Consider the following 22300-nt stretch of genomic DNA (forward strand, 5'->3'; position numbering starts at 1 on the left):
TGGTTAAAAATGTGCAACTTACTTATGTCAGCACTGAAGAGCTGCTTGAAGACCTCTGACAATTCTTAAAATACACATAGCAACAGACTCAAACTCAGCTGACAAATGTCACCCCCTCCCAGATACACCAACCAGCAGATACGAGCCATCCTCTCCGTGGCATAACAGGGTTCTCCAGCTTGAAAATCTGTTTTAACCAATAGGCAAAAGCAGGGATGGGCAACAAAGGCTTCTCTGAACTACCTGCTCTGCAAACACCCATCTCCCACAGGCTTCCCTCCCTACCTGAAGAGAAGCAAATCTTTCCTGCTGTGAGTATAGAACAGCATTACTGTGAAAAACAGGGCTGTGACATTAGCACAACTCTTTGCTGGGACAACTGCAGTGAAATGGGTCTCACTCCCAGACATAAAAAAGTATTAAGGTCTGGGTAGGATTCATCGTCCCCAATTTTAGCCCACCAGTACAATGCATCTAGTCCAAGGGAGTCAGCTGGCCTCTTGCCACAGCGTGGAAGAAATCCAGCATACTCACCCCAGTGTAAAACACCTACCCAAAATAGGATCCATTGGAATTGAACTACTCGAGACTTCTAGGAGGTATCTGAATTAACTAGTCAAATATCCGCCTGGCCTAAGACCCTTCCACTTGATGCCCTGAATCTTGCAGCTCCTTATGTTATCAGAGGAAAGGAGAGCCACAAAAGATGCTGCCCAACTCTGTGCAGCACAACTGCCCAAGCTCAAGCACAGGGCTGGGGCCTCTGGGAGCAAACAGGAAAGAAATGTGGAGCAGCGTGAACCTGATTCATTGCTGTAACTTACAATTGGCTGTAGCTGCGCGCCTGGTAGCATAAACTGCATTTGCTGAGCAAACATGGCTGCGGCTGTCTTCTGCTGGATCAGGTTGTTGCGTCCGTTTATTTCAAGTTGTGTTTTTAAGTGTGGGGGAGGGTGAAGATATTTGCAGTTCTCTCGGGTACACCGGCCCTAAAACACAAAATGAAACAGCATTTCAGCGAATGTAATAATCCTCAATTAAATTTCTCTGGCTGCCCTGAGTGTTTGGGTTACTGTAACAACACAATCATTTAGGCAGAAGCAGTTTGGTAGCTACTGTGCCTCTTTTGTGATTTTTCTATAGCAGTGCAATACTTAGGTGAAGAGCAACACGACTTCTTCTGCAGTAACACTAACTGAATACTATCAATCTAAACCCAAAAGCTAGGCTTCCTGATGTCAAAATTATAATTGTAAAAAAAAAAAAAATCTACCACAAATACCAGTACTTTCAGAAGCTAGTGCCAACAGTTCCAGAAACAACAAAATTTCCCCATTTTCTTGTGTGGGTTGTTTTTCCCCTCCCTCCCAACAGCACACCACTTAACTGGCCCTGACAACCAGACAGCAAGAAACAAAACTGTCTCCACCATTTCCCCAGCTCTACTGGGTAAAACATGAAGACAACAGCTGTGTAAAGCAGCACCTCTAATCTTCAACATGCACATACCCTGAGATGCCGAGGACTGGTAGTCACAGGAGGAAGAACTGAAACAATTTCCCCCTTCATGCTTTCATTTGTCAAAAGCCACAGTATCTTGCATCACTGACTACTCCCCCCCCCCCCCCCCAATAAACATAAGCATTGGGGAAGCCAGTGGCTCCTAGAAAACAAAGGATCACTAACGTTATAGATTACCTCAAATCAAGTGAGACCATCACTTTTAAAAAACATCTATAAACTGTGCCTTGCTTTTAATAGCGTTTGCAAGTATGCATAGGAAAATAAATAGTAATAGTCCACTGAACGCAGAAAACTAGTAACAAATTCTGTCATTAAGATGAAAAAATTCTTGAAAAATAGGGGTTCCCCCCCCCCCTTTCTCTGCATATTCTCTCCTCAAGAAACAGAGGCATACAGAATGCAAGAAACATTTTATGCAACTTTATGCTTAAGTTTCATAAATAACTTTTACGCAAAAATGGTGAACTTTTTTAGGAAGTAATTCCTTGGAGCTATTCAGATCCAATTAAAATAAGGCCAGACCTTGGGGCCACTGAGCTGTTACATGACAGATAACTAATAATCGTTCCTGCAGCCAGCAAAGCAGCAGGACCATCCATTACCCAGCCTGTCCCAGGCACTCTTGTCAAAGGCTGGACACCGAGTTCTCAGCCTCGATATAATTAAGTTTGCTTTCAAAAAGGGGCACACCAGGTGACCCCACATACCCGCTCCCATTAGCAGGATCACACACAGCAGAGCTGTAACCCATAACCAGGTCCACAGGGGTTTGCTGGTTACACACCACCACACCCAGGGCTCAGACTGACGGAAACCCCCTGGGATGGGCTCCTACCTGCATCCAGGACGCTTCCCTGAGGATTTTTAAGACTTGTACTAACATACAGGTGGAATCACTGGACAGTCTGAATACCACTGCACAAAGCCTACACTGTGACCAGCTGCAGAAGCTGTTTTTGAACCCCCATCCATGCTCTTTGGCATGCTGGGAGAGGGACAGGTCACTGTAGAGCAGCCTGAGACTTGCAAAGCTTTAGGTGTGCTTTCCTCTGCCCCCTTGCCTGCTGGGGATAACGTCCTCACTGGGGCGAGGGCTGCAGAGCTTTACTGCAGTGTGAAAGGGGCTGTATGATGGAGTTCTGTGAGAAACAGGCTCCTCTCTTACCTGCTCCAAGGAGATAAGAGAGTTAAACAAAACCCCTGGCTCCCTGTTGTTATTTAGAGGCAAATAATTAAGTGCAAGAAGTGATGGGCTAAACCCCCTGGGACAGGAAATAAACCACTCCCAAACTTCAGCAGGCTGCCTTTGCAGAATGAAACTCTCTGCCCTGCTCCAAGAAGGGCCCAATGGCTCCCAACAACCCAACTCAAAAAGAAAGAGGCTTTTTAATGCTATTGTTTTGGCTTCTCAGCAGTCCAATAGCCCCAGATCCCCAGCAGCAAGTTAATTGCTCACAGGCCCTGAGAACATGAATCTTCATCACCAGACACTTTCTTACATCTGTGTAAAGTGAGGGTAAAATGGCACCCCACATCTGGCTGGTGTTCAGACAACCCAGCACTACTACAAGGTAAATAACAGCATTAATCTGGAAGGAGAAGGAGACTCATCAGCACTAGGCAGATTTGGGTCATCCTTCTCAGGGCATCTTTCCAGCTGCATGAGACCAGGTCCCTCCACAGCCCTTCCCATCACCTGGGACCCAACAAGAGTCTGGCATTCAGGCTCAGAGCACACCTGCTGCATCGCACCTCCACAACTTCTGCGAGGCTGCTCAGATTGCTGTGGACCAGGAGCAAACCCCACAAAGCAGCGGGTTGTTGATGGCTAGGAAGCTGCTCTACTCTAAGCTCCAGCCTTCGAGGGCTTACACATCAGCCTTAGAAATTCCTCCTGGTTGAAACTTGGCACAAGTGCTTTTGGGTTGGGAAAACACTAATTTCTACCAAATTTGGAATAAATCTGTGTAGATGTTTCTACACTGCAGGAATGGAGAAGATGAAAAAAGAGCTACTATTTTTATGAACAATACTTACAGGGCCTTCTTCAACTTGAAAAGGACTTTGCTATTCCAACTGAAATTTTGCATGTCATTGATACCAGCCACCCCAGCTTGGTGTGAAGCTTTGTTCTACTTTTTTCTCAAAACATTGTTTGTTTAATTCCAACAGGGGGTTTTACAAACACAATGTTTTTATTACCAGAAAAAAAACCCCATACAGCACGAGGCCTTGATCCTGCAGGCAGAGCTGTGAGCAGAAACCAGTGCCCACACAGAGTGCTACTGGTTTCAATGAGGACATGTATTTACAAGGAACTGAGAGCTGTGCAGATGCTGCTGCAGAGTGAAGGCTGTGAAGTGCAGCATGGCTGTCAGTCAGGCCTTCTAGGGCTCCAGGAAGATTAAATGAATCACCGCTGCACTTGGATTCAAAACCACACCTTCAGTCTAGCTTCTCCTCGCCATCATTTTAATCCTGAGCATCATCAACCACTGCATTTCACTAGGATGGGTTAGAAGTCACAGCTGAGTTGGGTTGCCCTCTCCAACACCACAGCAGGTTCTTCGTGTCTCAGACAATGAATTTTAGGAACTGATGATGTGACAGAGTGACACAAAATGTTCCCAGTTTAGACATCCAGGTATGAAACAACTTTCAAGAAGTCTCGCTCTAAAGTGATGGACACCTCTAGTATCCTCTGAACTCCAACACTGGTAGGGGTGATCCCTTCTACACTTCCGTCGCAATGCCCACAGCTCTCAGGACTTCTCGGCAACACATACACTCTTCAAGACCAACTTCAGCTCTACGACAGCCACCAGAAGGACAAAAGAACTGCCATTATTCACTTCTCAGTACCAGCTGCAACACAGCAGGGAAAACAACAGGGAACTGGTAGCGAATCTGCTGTGTGGATATCGGGCTGGGGACAAATAAGGACAACTCCATTTTATACCTGGGTGGCCTAGGAATACAATATGAGAAAACACAACAGGAGTCAGGCCTCTAAGTTTCAGATGAGCATCTTTATGCTAAAAAGCGCAGTTTTGCTGCAGTGACTAGCTATGGCTCCAGCACATTGAATGCTCAGCAGAGGGCACAGGACAGTCGCAGTGCCCTGCACAGAAACTTGCTTAGACACTCTCCAGGCTGAGCGTTGCACCAAAGAGCACCATCCTAGCACCTGGAGTGGGTTGCTGCATGTGTTGGGAAGGGGCATGGTGCTCAGAGACTGAACCTGTGTCAGCGAGCAGCATGCTGAGCCTGCTGGGACCAGTACAGCCATCCTGTTGTAACTGGAGGAGTTTGTTGCTGTTAATTTAGCATGAGTATTGACTCCAGGGAAGGCGCATTCCCACCCTGTCCGGGGTGGCACATGAGCCTGAAGCCAGGGAATCACCACCCAGCAACAGACTCTGCTGCTGGCCTTGGTAACATGCTAAATATATCTGTATTTGCTGGCTCCTCGCAAAATGGAAGGAGTCTGAAGGACCATAGTCATCAGCTTCTTTGCCAACTATAGCCAGGAGGGAAAAGCATATGGACTGCACTTCCCAAGGCTTGAAAAATGGATATTAAAAATAAATCATTAAAAGATTTTGTAAGAGTATCTTCTCCCCCTTTCTTCCCACACACTCCCCCACCCTTACAGTAGGCTGCTGGCATGTGATTGACTCTGTGTTGCCAACTTAAGTCATGCTGTGATGGCGCATACTGTAAATGGCTGGCATCTGACACTAGCGAACGTGACAGCAGCTTGCAGTGCAACAAAGCCAGCTGTTCTGAGTGCAGCACTGATGGCAGCAGACTTAAATCCAGTAGAAGAACCTGCATTACACCTGGCTGTTTGGAGTCTGCTGGGCTGCACCTTGTCATCTGCATCCTAGCTAAGAGGGGTGCAAATAAGAGCACGCTGGGTACTGCACCAGGCTGGACGAACCTACTCTAAGCATGCTGCACAAATTCTCTTCTTGGTGGCTGCTGAGGCGAGCTGAACTGTGCTGCAGAAACAAGGCTTCCAGCACAAACCAAAGGCTTGCTCACGTTTGCACCAGTAATGCAGTTTGTTATGGTCTCTTTAATCCTGGACGCCAGCAAGGGGTTCCAGAGCAGACACATTTCTGGTTTTAATGACTGCACTGTATGTCCCATCAATCATCAGCAGTTCTCATGTGAAAATCTCTAAGCTAATGTTGCTTTTCACACACTGGAGGCTGCAGTAGGCTTGCGCCCTGACTGTGCTGTCTTTTCCACAGACACTGATGACATGTGCAATGACTGACAGCAAAAAGAATGAAAAGAGACCAGGCAGGAAAGGATTTCCATGTTTTGCACAAAACCAGGCACCAAAACACAGCTTGTCTACATAACTTTTCCCTGCATGAAGCAGCAGATTTCCACCTCCCTAAGAGTAACTCAGTGAGGAGGCACATTCAGAGATGTGCTGGCCCTGCTTACTCAGTGCCTGTCGCTCCAGCGCTGAGGCATGAAATGCTGTCTGCTTTCCATCCCACTCAACACATGCACACACAGGCCTTCTCCTGGCCAGGGGTCCTCACTCCTGCCAGAGTCTTGCATGGCTTTCACATATGCAATACAACCTCAGCCACCACGGTGTCTGCCCCCACATCTGGAGGGCACACAGAGACCAGGCTGCAGAACTGCCTGCAAAGTGTGAATTGTCATGCAACAGTGGGAGGCAGAAAGGGGGGAGCTCTGGGTTTCATCCCTGTGTCCATGCAGCACAGCTAAGAACATGTACTGAGCAGCATGTGCTGCTCCAGGTCTACCCCTACTGCCATCTGCTCTCTAAGAAAAGAGAGATACTGGGAGGCAGACTTGGTATCTGGTAATGCCCAAGCACTAAGTCCTTCGCCCACCCTATAGGGACTTGCAGCTTCAAAGCTATCCTTCCAGGAAAGCAAACCACCATGGTATTGGGAACACTGTCCATCCACCATCCCAACTCAAGTGCTTCATGGTTTGTCCTTAGCAATTTGCTGCAGGGCTGAGCAACTGGCATGCTGGCTGGATTGCACAGCTCCTCCTGCCATCTCCAATGCTGCATCGCAGTCCTCTTTCCACACAGGTAGAGAGCTGTGCCAGAGGGAGGAAGGGAGATGGCTGTCCCTCTCGCTGCTGGAGCAAACGGGTTCCGCTCAGCAAACAACATCAAATAGCATGGAAATAGCATGTTTTCAACTGGAAAACAAAGGACGCTGGAGCCAACAAGTCAGCCTGATCATTAGCTAGTGTTACATCTCACAGATAGGTGTTCATGCAGCCAAGCTGTCACTCACTGTGGTTCAAAGCCTAGCTCTGTACATACCTTATCTGCAATTCATTTCTACAGGCTAATGAAATGTTAAAAGTTATGCTGCCAGCTGAGTCAGTGAGAAGTATAACCTTGCAACCTCCCTTGAACATTGACCCTGGCACAGTACATCAGATAACTTCTGCTTAATAGCAATGCTTTTCTCCTCAGTGTTGGAGCAGCTCACTTTTACAGAGAGGTTTTAAAGTGTAATTATGTACAAAGCACTCCTCAGATGTGTTCTCATGCAAGGCTGTTAGCCCACCTACAAGGATCCTAAAAAGCAGGTCTAGAAGGATGTAGAGAAGTGACACATCACCCCTAAGCCTACACAGATCAACTTCACCTATTTCCTTTGTACCTATTACTTGTGTACTCCCCAGACAAGGGACTCCAGCACATCACTATCCCTGCAGCTGTAAAGCTCTTCCTGATTCTCAGCTGCAGTTTTGCTCCTCCTGCAACCAAAGCCTAAAACTTGTCTTACCCCAGAGGCCCAGAACAGGAATTACTCCCTTCCTCTTTGAGGAAGGGCCCATACTTAATGGCTGCAATCACATCTATCCCCCTTCCTCAGACCTCTCTGCTCTAGACTATGCAAACCACACTCTTTCAACTTCGTGAGCATGCTCTCCAAGCCCATCATTAGGCTGCTCCCCCAGTCAGCCTGCACCCCTGCTGATGTGTGCACATGCACGGGCCACTGCGCTCCAGCTAACCCCTTACCAGTACTGTGCAGGTATGGAGGTTTTTCTCTCATGTCCTGCAGATAATACTGCTGCTTATACAGCCCTGCATGACATTTTCTTTCCTTCTAACAGTGTAACATTTTTGATTCACTCTCAACAAGCCTTTTCCAGAACTACTGACTACCCAGCTATGCTGCACCCTGTGTCATGTAGCTGATTCGCTTAAATGCAGTATTTCGTATGCTTTTATTGAACTTGCATCCCTTTTTTTATGGAATATTTTTCCAACCTGTCAAGATTATCTGCAATTCCACATCTGGTTCTCTAAAGTGGCTGTAGTTCCTCCCAGCTCAGAGCATCCTACCAATTTAACAAGCATACTCTCTCTCTATTCCATCATTCAAGTCATCAGAACGAAACAAAACAAAACTGAACAGTCTTGCCAAGCACATCCTTTCAGACTGCCACTGAACTCACTTTTCCAAGGGTTGTCACATAAAAGTTTCTCCAATGCTTTGTTCCCTGTCTTGTTTAGAAACTGATTTGTGCCACGTCAGAGACTCCCAAATCTAATGCTAGCACTCCATCCTGCCTATCTCTCTGAAATAGCCCATCTCAAAGGCTTTCCAGTTCTACCACTTTTTCTGCTCCTCTCTGGACACCTGTAGGGACGCTTGAGAGTTAGTGTTCTGCACCCCTCCTGTGCCAGCATCTCTACTTGCCATCAAGCACGCATTTGTACACAATGTTGGGTACAAAGAAGCTGGTGGTCTGAAGTTACTTGTAACAGCAATAAAAAAAATACAGCACAGCTAGTTGCTGACATTTTTCAAATGCAGGTGTAACACCCATTTAGAGAGAGCCCAAAGACTGCTGTTATGGTGTGGATCCTGCTGTGAACGGATCATAGCTGAAAACAAAAAGCAAAACGTATCTTCTAGTTAGCATTACCAGATGGCAATCAGCCTCGAAGGGAAGGGAAGCAATGTAGACTTCCTATCATGCAGAAGTTTCAATTTCAATGTATGTGGATAAAAATGTGAGAGTTAAGGTTAATCTGGTAGCTTCCAGGTATGGATACTATAGACCCTGTGAAATGCATGTTCTAGCTAGGAATAAGTACAGTTCATGAATACATAATTTGCCAGAAATAGGATTCAAAGAGCCCATAAAGAGCACAAACCACAATTTTGCAACATCTCTAAGATGAGCTTTGCCTAACTTCTTTGAACTTCCCACCTTTGGGTCCAAAGAGCCACCTCCCTGAGCCTGTGCACACAGTTGAGAAGAAAACTGCTAAAAATACCCCAGGTGTTACTTTGGCCCAGCAGAGCTCCCCTGCAGTTGTTTGAGAGACCTCTTCAGATTTTATGCTGTTCTGAACTATGCTCTGAGCTGTGGCAGCAGTGTGTTGGCTCTGACCTGGGGCTGCTCAGGTGAACAGGAACATGTCTTTTGTTGGAGTACAGAGGACAAGAGTCAGATCTGCCTTTCCACACAGCTTCAGTGGAAAAACCTGAAAATCTATCGCAAGCTCCCAGGGCTACCAATGCTCCTAGCACTCTCAAGGCAGCCCCAGCTTGCCACTGAAACAGTGACTGAATTTCATGGCTTCAATGAATGTCAGGTCAAGCCCTTTCTGAGCAAGCCTAGACTTGATTTTGACTGAAAGGAGTGAACCTTGATGTTTTGCATGATTTCAAATGAAAGCAGGTGACGTTGGGCAACTATGACAAGAGGTTTGGGTCCTTTTGAACTGAGAGCTCAAAGCAAAGCTCAGTGGCACGTGCAAGTGCAAGGCAGCTAGAAAGCCCTTAGAGCAAACCAAGCAGACGCCTTGCGTTCACCCTGCTGAAGCGAGGCTGGTGCATTTTACATAGTCCCAGTCTGCCCAGTTCTCTCCCTACAGCTGTGGGGCAGTGCCCTGGCAGGACAAGTAACTGTAGGTGTTTAGGCTTAAAAAAAAAGTTATATTCCTCTGCAACTTTAAAAAAGCAGGTTAAACACAGCCACCTCAGTCCAGGTAGGGTCTAACTCATTTTATGGCCAGTGAGTTAGAAAAACACAGACAGAATGGGAAACAGACAAAAATCCCTGGCTCTAGGACACCGGTGCTGCTCTTCAGCCTCCCCATCTCACCCGTGACTGCTCTGCTGGGATATTTTTGCTTTGCAAGGAGATGGAAGGAAGGACAGGAGGAAGAAAACGTCAGCATCATTTTTGCAAATGTATTCGAGTCCCGACAAAAGCTGCCAACAGCCAGCTGAGGGGACTGCTGAACAAACACTGCTAGAGACCTGTAACACCTCCATCTCTTTGTCATTCTGGCCTTTGTCTATGAAAGCCAACCTCTATTACAGACACAAACCAGGGCTGAAGAGGCTGTGCCCGTGTGCCACTGGCTCAGGGGAATATGCTGTGTTGAACGTCTTCTCCATCACAGGACTGGAAAGCAAGCCACCAGACACCACCCACTGTGGCACATGGCCAAGGTGACGGGTCTTTGGTCATCTACCTATCATACAAATGGACAGCTCTCCATCAATAGGCACTATGTGAGGAACAGCAGCATTTTGCCCAAGCAGGGGACATGCTTCCCACTGTGTGGCACAGTTTAGCAACTGAACAATTTCACCAGTGTATACGTGTGTGTGTGTGTATATATATATATATATATGTAAAAAAGTAGTATACTTTTTTATACTGAGTGCATAACATTGCTTCACTCACACCAGGGTAAGAGACAGTCATCAGATGGAAATTCTGGGAACAAACAGGTACACAGTGCAGACAAATCCCACTGCAGATGCCAGCCCGTTCCAACAGTGTGTATAAAACTGCAAAGCACTTGGACAACAGGTTTCTCAAGATCAGATGCACTCTGCTGGGATTCAAACATGCTTATCTAGGACTCTCTCACAAACTCTGCAGCCTCAAAATGTTTGTCAAGCTTGTTTTTGTTACACAGCTCAAACCAGAGCAGAAGAGAAAAACAAAGCAGAAACAGCAGCATTTCTACATCCTCGTCTCCCTTTTTGGTATCACCTTAACTAGTGACAGTTACTCACAGCTTTACCAATAACTTCAAACCACTGAACTCAGCAGGCAAATCCAGCTCCATACAGAAAAGATGGCTCGTTAGCATGGAGCTCAAATATTTACGCAAGTACCATCACCCCAGCATTTATTATTATTATTTAATTATAAACAGGGGGGACATGCAACTGCTGTATTCCAGTAGACTCTAAGCAGCCACAGGCACCAGCCTAAACTCCCAAATCCTCATTCACCTGGCAATTAGGGAAACCAAGAGCTGCTCTGAGTGAAGTTTTACTTTTCCACATTGCTGAATACAGCAATGTTCTGCTGAATTTCCCCAGGACAGCACAAAGAGGTCGTGGCTGTCCTGCTTTCACGCAGGATTTTCATTCCAAGCTGTTTGTTATACTTGAAGGTTCTTACAAAACTCGGAGCAGTTATTTTGTTGGGGAAAAGCCCTGTAGCTCCTTCATTATATTTTTACATCTTGACAACTCTTTCCAGCTCTGTTCTCCTGCCAAGCTCTCTTCATTCAGGCCAATGGTATGCTCTGTTATGCTCAATGAAAAACGTGTATTGATTTTAACATTTTTGGTTTGTGGAACATTTTTGCTTGCTTTAAGCAATGGACAGTGTTTACCAAGTCTAAGAAATATATATTAAAAGAGTACAGCACTGTCAAAGTGTATTTTTTATAAGCTGTAGAGCCACAGAGCAGAAAAACACGTTTATCTGGGAGATTACTACTTGCAATGAACAGCAACCTCTTTCCACAAAAGAGAGGAATAAAGACTTCATCGAGCTCTTTTCTTTTGTATTCGCCAATACATTTTGATTAGGCTACATTTTGTGAACCGTATCAGTCTGTTACCACCACATATTTGAAATGAGGTTAAAACAGAAGTATCATCAATTTAGAGTTCCAAACTGATCATTTTTAATGTCTTCCAAGTATTACTCCACTACTCTCCCAGGTTCAGGAATGTTCAAAGCACAATAAAATAGGTTTCTTTAATACAGTATCAAATACAGTCTCTCTCCAAGTGAAATAAGCTTTTACAGACATCCCTGGCCACAGACCTCCTCAAGCAACTGATCAATAACAAAGGACGGCATTTAGCACCCGGTAAAAAAAAGCACCTTTAGGAGCATGTTTAGCCCTGGGATCACTGCATGTATTTAAAGCAGGATGCGAAGCAGGTGACATCCTGCAATGTTAATATTCCTGTGGGTGAATGTTTAAAAGTGGGACTATTTGTAAAGAAATCAATTCTACCTGGAAGAGAGAAACACTGGCACGTCATTGATTTTTCTTTTGTAATAAATTACAAAAAACCCACACCATTCTCTGGAACAATATTGCACAAGTAGTGTATTAAAAAAAACCACCACAAAACCCCACAGAAAAACAAACAAAATAAAACTTCTAATATGTCTTCCACCTTTTTGTCTCCCTCAGTTCTGTCCCTCCCAATTGCTATTACACCAGGCCAGCTTTTGAAAATACCAAGTGTAGTTTCTCTTGTCCCTTAAACCACTTTTTCATTGCAAATCCCATAATTCAATTCCACAACTTTCACCAGCTGATTGAATCTGTCAAGGTCATATGGAAAGTTGATGCTTCTGACCTTCCTCTACCTACAGTGTCTGTTGAATATTACAATTGCAGCAGGCAAACCACACGTAGACAGAAGCAAGCAAAGCACATTAAAGCCCAGGAGAATAAATGTTAAAGCACTGTGTTCATGAATACAAATATCGGACGCGTGACCACCTCCGTCAGCCTCACTCCTTGAGTTTACACAAGGGAGAAGGCAAACAGCAAAGAGCAGAGATTGATAACGAAGTGTCCAACCCAAACCCTTCCTCCTGTCCTGCAGAGGGCAAAGCCATGCTCAGAAAACCTCATTCTTGCTGTGTTTTGGAAAGCAAAATGAAGTTGCAAATAAAAAGATTTGTGTGTGGCTGAGTTTGCTGTGTTGTTTTGTGGATTTTATTTTTTTTTAGAACTTGGCAGAATATAACAATTTACCAACTAAGGATTAGCCCAATTTTTGTTTGTGTTGTTGCTTTGCTCAGAAAGCAACAGCTTAATGGGCACAGATTCCTGGTTTTCAAAAAAATAATGAAAAAAAAATTAAAAAAAAATTAATTCCATCTGGGCTGACAATTCCCAGGGAGAATCTTCAGTCTGGAAAAAATAACTCTGCAGGATGTGCTTCAGCCTCAGCTACTGAGGGGCTGCCAGGGGGTAACGCAGCAGTGCCCTGAGCAGGGAAGGATGCTGGCTGGGCTCTGCCAAGCATGCTGATGACTCCTGCTGGGGCACGGCATGGCACTGCCACCCTGGCTTTCTACCCTTCAGCTGGAAACACCAAGATATGTCAGAACAGGACACGACAGTCCCTCTGTGCATTAGCTTAAGCCACCAAAGGAAACGACTCCAGCGGAGCAGGCAGATGCAGCAATACAGGAGGGTGATACCCTCAGTTGCCACCGCCAGATTTGCTCCCAGACGTCCATCAGAGCCCAGGGGTCTGATGCTCCAAGGTACAGGACACCTTTCTCCTCTTGGCTGAGATCTGCCTAACAGCAGAGGCAGAGAGCAAAGCCAGCTCCCCCTGCTCCTCACCCTGATGTCACCAGCTCCTCTCCTACTTCTACTCCTCTGTCCCGTTGCTCGGCTCCCTTCACTGCTTCCCATTCGTCTCTTCTCTGTTGCGCACTGAAGCCCACCCCTCCAGCCACTTTCTCCCATAGCGGTGCCTCTCTGGCTACAGCTAGGTTCACCAAAGACCAAGCTTTGTCCTCATGCTCCTGTTTCAGCCACACATGCCGGGCAAGTTTGTGCACAGCACTCTCTCTGCCTCCCCTTCACTCTGGCTTTGTGGAGAAGCTACCAGACTACCATGAGAAGGGCTGACTGTGTGCCCCTAACTCCACATGCTCTGACTTGCCTCTGAGCAAGGACCCCAAATCTTTCTGGTCCATGCCCGGCCTCAAATTTCATACCCATGGTGTAATGAACTTGCTGCTGGTCAGAGGATTAAAGGTGCATATACAAAAAGCACCTTTCAAGAGAGCTCTTGCAGCCTGCTAAGCACAGCAGGCAAGGACCACACATCTCACACAGGCCCTGGCTTCCAAAGAGGGCATCCAGGCCAAGCGACATTGAATCGCAGCCCTCCATCTAGGAGGCAGCAAGGCTTGAAGAGAAAGGAAGGAAGACAAACAAAGAAAAAAACCAAACAAAAAGAAAGCCTGCCTTGCCCTAGGCAAATATTCCACCTCAGTTAGCTTTTGCAAACTGATCTATTTTACCGTGTTATTACAGCCAGTAACGTATGCACGTTTAAGTCACAGAGGGGATTTTTCTTTTAAGAAAACACCGTCAGAAGTGCTCTTTAAGAAGTGCCTGGCACTAGAAAGCAGATATGTGCCTGATCTTTGCTACCATCTCAAGTGAGAGGGAGGTTAAGGCAGTGTAAATGTTTGTTAGGACTTGAGCCCACCGAGCAGCGCAGCAAGCTGCAGCTGCAACAGGACAGGCCTTTTTCCATTAAGGTAAACATGATGGACTTGCAATGCCAAAAGATAATGCACTGCCATCTCTATGGGCAAAAGAAGAATTCTACAATAACACAGTTCTGGGCTAAAACTGCAAGCAGGGGGACATATTTAACCACAGTTCACATGCACTAGTCACAAGTACCACACAGGCAGCCAGCCTTAACAGACAGGATGCCAAATTCTGTGCCAGTATGTGAAAACCTGTTAAATTATGATGATTTATTAAAACAGCCTCAGCCAGAGCAAAACTTCTACCTGTCCTAATTACAATACTCATTGCAGACCCCTGCTCCCCCCCGGTCTGTTATCAAGTCTCACGATGGTCTGTGCAGATTCACACTCCTTACCGCACCCAGCCAAAGCACGCTCCTGTTCCTAACGGCGCAGCCAAGTAATAAACCCTTCCCACGACATGAGTCAACATGGAGGCTGCAAGTCAGCCTGTTCAAGGAGGCCTTCTGCTCACTCTGTACTCCACGCTGACCTACAAACCCAGAATTCAGAGTCACTGCATGATGTAGAGCCCAAAGACCCCAAAATTTAGAAACAGAGTTCTGTTTTCTCCATATAATGCCAGGAACGGGGATTAACAGATAACGCATTTTGTAGAAACCATGATTTCAGATGCTGAAAGGTTAATTCCATGTAGCTGCTGATTAGATCTGTTCCCTGTCCTGTAACGAGCTGTAGGACAGGAGACTGAAAAGGTTGTACAGCCTTACTGCAGGGATGTATCCACTTTCTCCTGCAGGATGGAACTTTTGCCCTGCCAGAAATCCTGACCTAAATTCTCCTCTGAGTGGCACTGGTATAAGTGCCAGAACAGCTGAAGAAAGGAATGTGTCATGTGTATGCGTGCATGCGTGTCCGTTTGTCCGTCTGTCCCAGCAGACCAACAGGAATGGAACTGATCAGGGCTTTCGTTTCATTTGCTTGAGTTTTTGGAGTTTGCGTTTTTAATAACTGCCAGATTCACTTATTTAGGTTTGAGAGCACAAGAGAAAAGCTGGGGGAGGTAGGTATGCAACTAAAGCATATCCATGTGGACGCGCTTGCTTATTCAGGCTTCAGTCACAAAAAGCAAACTGATCAAATTACTGTGGGGTTTTTTCTGCCCTTTCCATATTACTGCTCTGCTTTCCAAACTCCTGCCCTCAACTTCTACTCTGAGCTGCTTATCCATGTCCCGGTCACTGGTGCAGTACAGACCGCCTGATGCTCAACCTTTTGTAGACAAGGAGGAATGCAAGGATTAGCTTTTAAAGTCTGTTTTCTATTAGAAAGCAGTCTTGACAACATGAGTTCCTTAGGCAGGCAGGCAGACACCTGACCATGTATTCTGCTTCTGCCACTGACAAGAGATACCTTCAGACACAGCACAATCCCTTCCTAAAAGGGCAACAAGAAATATACTTTTCACTACCCTGATCGTGTGCTGCCAGGATGAGTCAGCTGCAATGCATTCATTTGCTTTAGGTGAGATGGGCCCATACCAGATCGGGCTAGGAGAGATTTTTTTCTGCAAGGAAGAGTGACCTTTCCTGAGGACATCTGCAGCCTTTCCATCCACGTGAGAGGAGTAGCTGCAAAGAAGCTCCAGTGTCATTAGCAAGTCTGGAATGCAGCACAACCAGTGCCGACGTCAGCGAACACCCGGCTGGAAAAAATGCTCTCGCTTGCTTAAACCAAGATAGATGGACTTCTGATAGGGTCCCAGCGGAAATCCCTGCACAAACTTTTGTGCAAGTACCTCTGATACAAAGAAAGAAGGACTATTAAGGAAAGTGCAAACACTTTTCCTCTGGCTGGGTAAACTCCGACAGGATGCTTAAAATCATTCTCCGAGAATTAGTACAATCAAAACAACAACAAAAAAATTTCAGTGGCATTTCTGTCCTAGCTAATGTGAGCTCTATTCCAAGTAAAGACTTCTAAAGATTTTACATTACTGTGGGCTCTTCAAAAAACCCATGCAGAGAAACACAACACAACAACAACGAAAATCCTCTTAATTCAATCTGTGCTTTATCGTGCGAGGCCGCAGCAGGGGATTTTGGCTGTGGGTATACAAATACTCATCGATGCTACAGCTCAGGGTCCTTCTCCAATTACTACCCAAACACAGAATGAGACAGTCCCAGCCTGAAGGGTTTTCAGTTTAAATACACCAGAGTTGGTGGAAAAACCCCAGGTGGCTAGGGGAAGCCTCAGCAACACTGAGACTGCATGCCAGCCACTCCGTGCTGGACTGCTGCAGCTGCGGAGCTGCAACTGCAATGCTCTTGATGCTTTCTGAGCTCCTGCCTCCCAGCAGCAGGCAGCCTGCCCTTCGCATCTCTGCATCACTAGCTAAAAGCAATCCTGCCCTGCCCATTTGCCTTTCAGCCCCCAAGGGACTTTCCCCCCCCTCAACTCTCCCAACTGTGGCACAGTAGCAGTTTGAGAGGGCTCCCGTGGCAGAAGCATGACGCGGAGCTGGCAGGGAGGCCGTGCTGGTGCTGCAGGGTAATCCGTGCCCTGCTGCGCTGCACCAGCCAGCAGATGCTGATAAAGCCGACAGTGATGGGTGGCAGGGGTCCTTGCCACATCCCTGAGCTCCCCCATCCCGTGGGAGAGTGCCCTGGGGAGCCGCTCTGCTTCTCCCGGGAGTCACCCCGACATCCTTCCCTCGCAGTCCGTCTCTTGCAGCTTGCTGAAGGTTTCAGACATCCCTGTCCTGCTTTTATCAACCCTGACTGCTCTCCTACTCCAAATGCCTCTGAGTCAGTCAGCCTGCTTGCCTTGCTCCAGCTCCCACCCTTGCAGCATGCCACAGAGGCTTTACAGGCAACACGACTGACACAGTGGGGAGCCAAAGTCTGCTGGGAGGTAACCATGATGATTACGTCTTCATCTGCAGACGCACCGAGAAATAAAAATGACTGCTGAAGCAACAGGAGAGGCGGAGGGCAAGAGACTTCCCGGGTTGCCTTGTTCGGTCCCTGCAGACACCACACCTATCGACAGGGACAGAGAGGACAGGGGAGCTGCAGGAGGGCTAGGGGACAAATAAACCCAGAAGGGAGGAGGAAACAGAGCAGAAAGGAGAAACAGGGCATAAGGCTGCAAGTCTTGCACCATAGGAGCAAGATTTGGGAGGGCTCCTGCAGAAAGCACCAGGTGCATCTTCAATGCCTTCCCCTACAGCATTTGCAAAGGAGTGACATCCCCTCCAAAGACAACTCTATCTTCAAAATCCACTGGTTTATGAAACAAGACTCCCTCATGGGGAGGAAAGCGCTTTCCTTCCTAACAGCTGACCTCAAACACCATCACCTCTGCCATACCTGGATGACCTGCCAAAGCCCTCCTTGCAGGCTCATCTACATGTCAGGCTTTCAACTCCCCACTGCCCTGGCTACTCAGGTGCTACTGCATGGGCTGAAATGTCCAACCCCGCGAGGCTCTCGCTTCTTCCTGCCAAACTCAGCACTTGGCATCTGCAGCACCACATGGAAGAGACCCCAAGAGCAGAGCCCAAGCACTGCACACAGCACAACACTGCACGAAACGACTGTGCGGGATCAAGAATCACTTAACGGCGAGAAAGCAAGCTTTACTCACACTCTGATCCTTCAGGAACTGACAGTAAGAGGAAGAAATGCCAGTCAGTGGGATCAGCCAGCACGGTTAGGATTACACACTGAGGTTTTGTTTTCAAACTTTGCTCGGCTGTAGCAGGGCTCTTTAAGGACCTAATCTCCGTGTGACTGCTCCCAGCACCAGCCGTGCCCCTGCGGATAATAAGGACTTAAGGAAGCGCTGTCTAACGACGGCTGCACTCTCAGGCAGGCTGGCTGCAGCACTGCCATGTCTGTGCTGCCCCTGGCCATCTCCTCCATCCCAGCTAGATACTCCATGCTTTCCCAACTGCCCCTCTGTTTGAAAGCCGTTTTCTCTCAATAAGCACCCAGAGCTGCTCACTCAAAGCAGAAGTAAGGAGACAAATACAGTTAAAGCAGCACAGTTTGGGCTAATGGCTTAAATCCTCATCAGAACCTGGTGTGGGTACTGCTGGGCAGAGATGCTGGCATCACTAATGCAACTCAGCTGATCCCAAACACTCCTGTCTGTAGTGGTTGTTTTAGGGTTTTTGTTGATACCTGTGTAGGAGAGACCAGCAAAAAGTGCGTGCTGTGTTAATGCAGAGTATGTTCAGCTAAGTATGTTCAGAGGCACGATAAGACTCAATGCACACCACTAACCAGCCATCTGACTGGGCAATGCCTTGTGACACCATACCCGTTCTGCAGGACTAGCTAAACTGCTCCTGGTTCCCACTCTCAGGACTGTTAATTAAAGCAGAATTCATCTCCATTTTTTAATGGTTCTCTGCGCAGCCACCCCAGCAAGGGGTGGGGGCCAGCAGCATCCCCAGCATCCTTGCAGGAGGCACGCTGGTCTGGGCAGTGGGTCTTTCTCTTTACTGTGCAGACAGATTAATAAACAAAGTAGCTTGTTTTAAACATCCACATTCCACTCTTACAAGAGAAAAACTCCCCCAGAGCACAGGCTGCCACCTTTCAAACAAGGTCAGACACAGACCTCCTCCCCCCGCTGCCAATGACCTTATTAGCACTGATCATAGTTCTAATAATATCCCACATTGTAAGCGGGCCATCTGCCGTAACATTTCACTACAAACTTGGGGAATAGCTTGGTTTGAGCATGATCATGTCCCAGCAAGCCAACTGTCCCCTCTCAGGAATATGCACCTTCCCCACAGCTGTAAGCTAAATGTTGCAGAAAGGTACCTCTAGCTCCCAGCTTTCCAGCTTGGAGCTCAAGCACGCAGGGAACAACACAGAGCCATGCTCAGGTGCTGGCTTCAGATAGAGGAGGTAAAAACACAGAGTTAGAGGTCAAAAACCCACCACTTCAGCATCACAGCCTCCAACTGCTCTGATGGCAGGGACACCAAGTAACCACGTCACTAAAACCCAAAACCAAGGCCAAACACTAACCAGATGTTCAGAGTCAGAAGTAAAGCACCAAGGCTCCTGGCAGCAGAGATCAGCATTACTTTTGTGCCATGTACTTCCTACTGCATGCACAGCAATAAGATTTTACTATCCTAACACGTTAGCTATGGTTAATCTGAATATCTTCATTGCCATTGCAGGAGAGGGAGCATTCATAACAGACAGGTAAGCTTGCATTAGAACTAACTATGTTTGATAGCTATTCATTTAGAAGGAGCCAGGGTTTGAAATGCTTACTCAGTCAGGACATCTGTCTAAAACACCCAGAGTCTTGTTACTACAGTAGCTCAGCTCCACTCAGCCTTCAAAGACATTTTCCTTGTACTGCTCCTGTGAGGTCAAAAAGTGCAATTAGGCACAGAGACTGACATTACAACACTTTAAAGCAGCCTGCATCATCACACGGCTTTGAAACCCGGTTTTCCAAATCCTTGGCCTTTCCTCTAATCAAAAGGCCATCATCAGATGTAGCGTGAGAGGCTACACAGGGCAAGGAAGGGGGTCAGTGCCTCGTTCTCTGCTGTTTTATGAACAGCAATAAAACAACATTAATAAGCCATAAGTAAAACTGTGCCTGTATGGGGCAACATTCACCCAAGTGCCTCAAAGCATTTAATATCAGCATAACAATATTTATAGGGGCAGATTTTCAAAGAGCTCAGCTCCTCACTTGGAAATCTAACCACTTATTTAAATGCTCTGTGTGACATGTCAGATGATGGGGTCTCCAGAAAGCCTGGTACATCTTGTTTATATTTAAGGCTTCCAAACAGCTCAATTACTTAAGTGCACATTACTGCACCCTCCTTCAGATGGGTGAACCAAGTGGCAGAAAGCTATTGTCAGCAAAGGGATTACATCAAACTGATGCTATGCTGCTGAAGAAATCCACCAACTCCACATCCTCATTCAGAGTCATTCTCCTCAAAGACATCTTCCACCACCTTTTCCCCAGCTGGCTTCGCTGGGCTAATGCAATCATGAGCAAAAGAAGTAGCTAGGTACTTCACTGACACAGCAGCAAGACAGTGGCCAAGTGTGGCTCCATGTTTACAACAATCTTCTTTGCCCCAAACTCTCTCCAGGGATAGGGACTTGTAGGTTTGGGGCATCTATTTGAATCCCAGTGTTAGCTACTGCTGTAGATCAGGCCTGGAAGATGTAAAGTTTGAATTTCCTTCCCCAAGTGGATCTGGCAGTGCCACAGCTTGCAACATGGCACCCATTGAGGTGCCAGAGCCTACTGTACAAACACACACCCCTCCGTGCTCCCCTGGCCAACTTCTGACTCACAGCCATGCAAGGGTAAATGCAAGTGCTGCCGCAGCTTGCTAGCTGGGCTTCAGCACCCCATCTCCCTCCTCCCAGTGCAGAGGAAACCCCCGGAGCTTGCAGAGCACTGCATTGCATTTGAACTGGGTCACAGGCACAGAGCTTCTGCTTGCAGATCCAAGCAGACTTGGTGGGACCACAACCTCCAGGTGGAGGTGGACAGTCAAAGGTGGCAGAAGAAATGACCACGGGCAGTTGTCCCCCTTTGGAGAATGGCCGAGAAGACCATTTCCCTCTCTCAAAACCTGATGCAACAGCTCACTTCAGCACAAGAAGCTCTTTGCTGCCCACAGGAATTCTACAGTGCTTAAAAGCAGGCTTAAGTATTTCGCAGAACTGGAACCTCAGTCTGGCGGGCTTTGCCCTTAAAAAAGGGAAAGTAAGCCTCAGGAGCAGGAGATGGCATGCCACGGCCCGTGCAACATTGCAATATGCCCATAAAAGGTTTCAGAATGTATCTGCTTAAGCGCACACAGCAGCTCAGAAGGGTTTAGAGTCACATCCCAAAAGAATTTCTCTCCTGCTTTTTTAGGCAAGTGTGAGCAGCAGTCAGCACTTTACCATCATCTTCCCAACCAGAAAACCAACGTTACTCTTGGCTGATATTAATAATGCAAATGCTGCTGGCTTTATCCTTTGGGGATGGTGGTTTGCTCACGCCACAGGGAAAAGACCAGGGCATCAGGAGCTGCAGACAGGAGCAGAGGCCCTACACTGCCAGGGCTGGCTGGTGAGGAGAGGCGAGGCGAGGCTGGCAGGAAAACCCCACTGCTGAATTTACTTGGCCAGTCTCCCGAAGAGGCTGGCCTCCAAAGTGCGGTCTCAGGACAAATTTGCGGCCACATTCTGCTTTCCAACACGTTCAAGGGAAAATGCACACAAAGTCTGAGGCCTAAGGAAAAGCTGTAATAAATTCATTAGCTGCAGGAATAAAGAAAAGGACAGTGGCCCTGTGCTTGCCCCTTGCACCGGAAGCGCCTCCCAACGTGCCAGTCTGTATCCACACCTCTGCCAGCCTCTTGAACCTGACCCAGGGACACCACGCATGAGAGTGGGACCCCCAAACATCAGGTAACAGCAAAGACATCTGCTCCTATGCAGGCAAGGCCTCAAGAGATACATGGAGTCAGGAGGTCTGGGGCGCAGAAGGTACTCTCCACGTTCAGAAAGAAAAGACCTTCAGAGGACATTTCTACAAACGCAAGGCCAGATCTGGTGTTACCCTGTGAAGATGCACTGTCACAGCCAGGAGATCGGTTCAGTGTCCCCCTGATGAGTCAAACCCCGGCCTCGCCCCAGCAGGGGCTGCCCACCCCTCAGGCCTTCCAGGAGGGCTGCCAAGAGACTCTGCTTATGGGTGTCCATGGGAAGGCAGAAGAGTCCCAATGACTTCACCTTGAAGCACAAGATGGGTGCCAAAGACCCACCAGGGTCCCTCCCCACCAATGCTTTGATACTCATCAGGCCAAAGTCACCCTGAGGGCAAGACGACTGCCTTGGAGACTCTCACTCCCAGGCCTGGCTTCAGCAATGCCACACAATGGGCAGGGGAAGAGTCACGTTGACTTGTGCCATCAAAGGAGTCAGACGTGGAACAATGCAACAGATCCACTGGAGGTGGGAGAGGATGGTGGAAAGAGACATATTCCTCTCCACAGGAAAACATACCAGACAGGGAGAAAAGTGTTCAGAAGTGACTTTCACTGTTCTCTATATTAATTGATGAATGTGTTCACATTGACCAAGCCTGTACAACAGTCCTACAGCTTTAGAAGGGGAAAGCAACACAGATGCTTAGATTTGCCAAG

General features: G+C 47.3%; 1 protein-coding gene across 19 annotated transcripts in view; it reads right to left on the minus strand.

Annotated features, from left to right (window-relative positions):
• MBNL3 (muscleblind like splicing regulator 3) overlaps positions 1–22300 on the minus strand; it is a 167984-nt gene that overhangs the window by 33809 nt on the left and 111875 nt on the right. For 18 of the 19 annotated variants that reach the window (XR_007509382.1, XR_007509383.1, XM_049827406.1 and 15 more), the window contains one exon: positions 825–989. Coding sequence is in view for 17 of the 19 variants with exons in the window: in XM_049827406.1 (XP_049683363.1) it covers positions 825–989 (165 nt within the window). In the remaining 2 variants the exon portion in view is untranslated. Of the gene's footprint in view, positions 1–824; positions 990–3561; positions 3581–22300 lie in introns of those variants that run through there. The other variant, XM_049827416.1, reaches the window with a different exon arrangement.

The sequence above is a fragment of the Accipiter gentilis genome, chromosome 24 (assembly GCF_929443795.1).
Source record: "Accipiter gentilis chromosome 24, bAccGen1.1, whole genome shotgun sequence".
Classification (NCBI taxonomy): Eukaryota; Metazoa; Chordata; class Aves; order Accipitriformes; family Accipitridae; genus Astur; species Astur gentilis.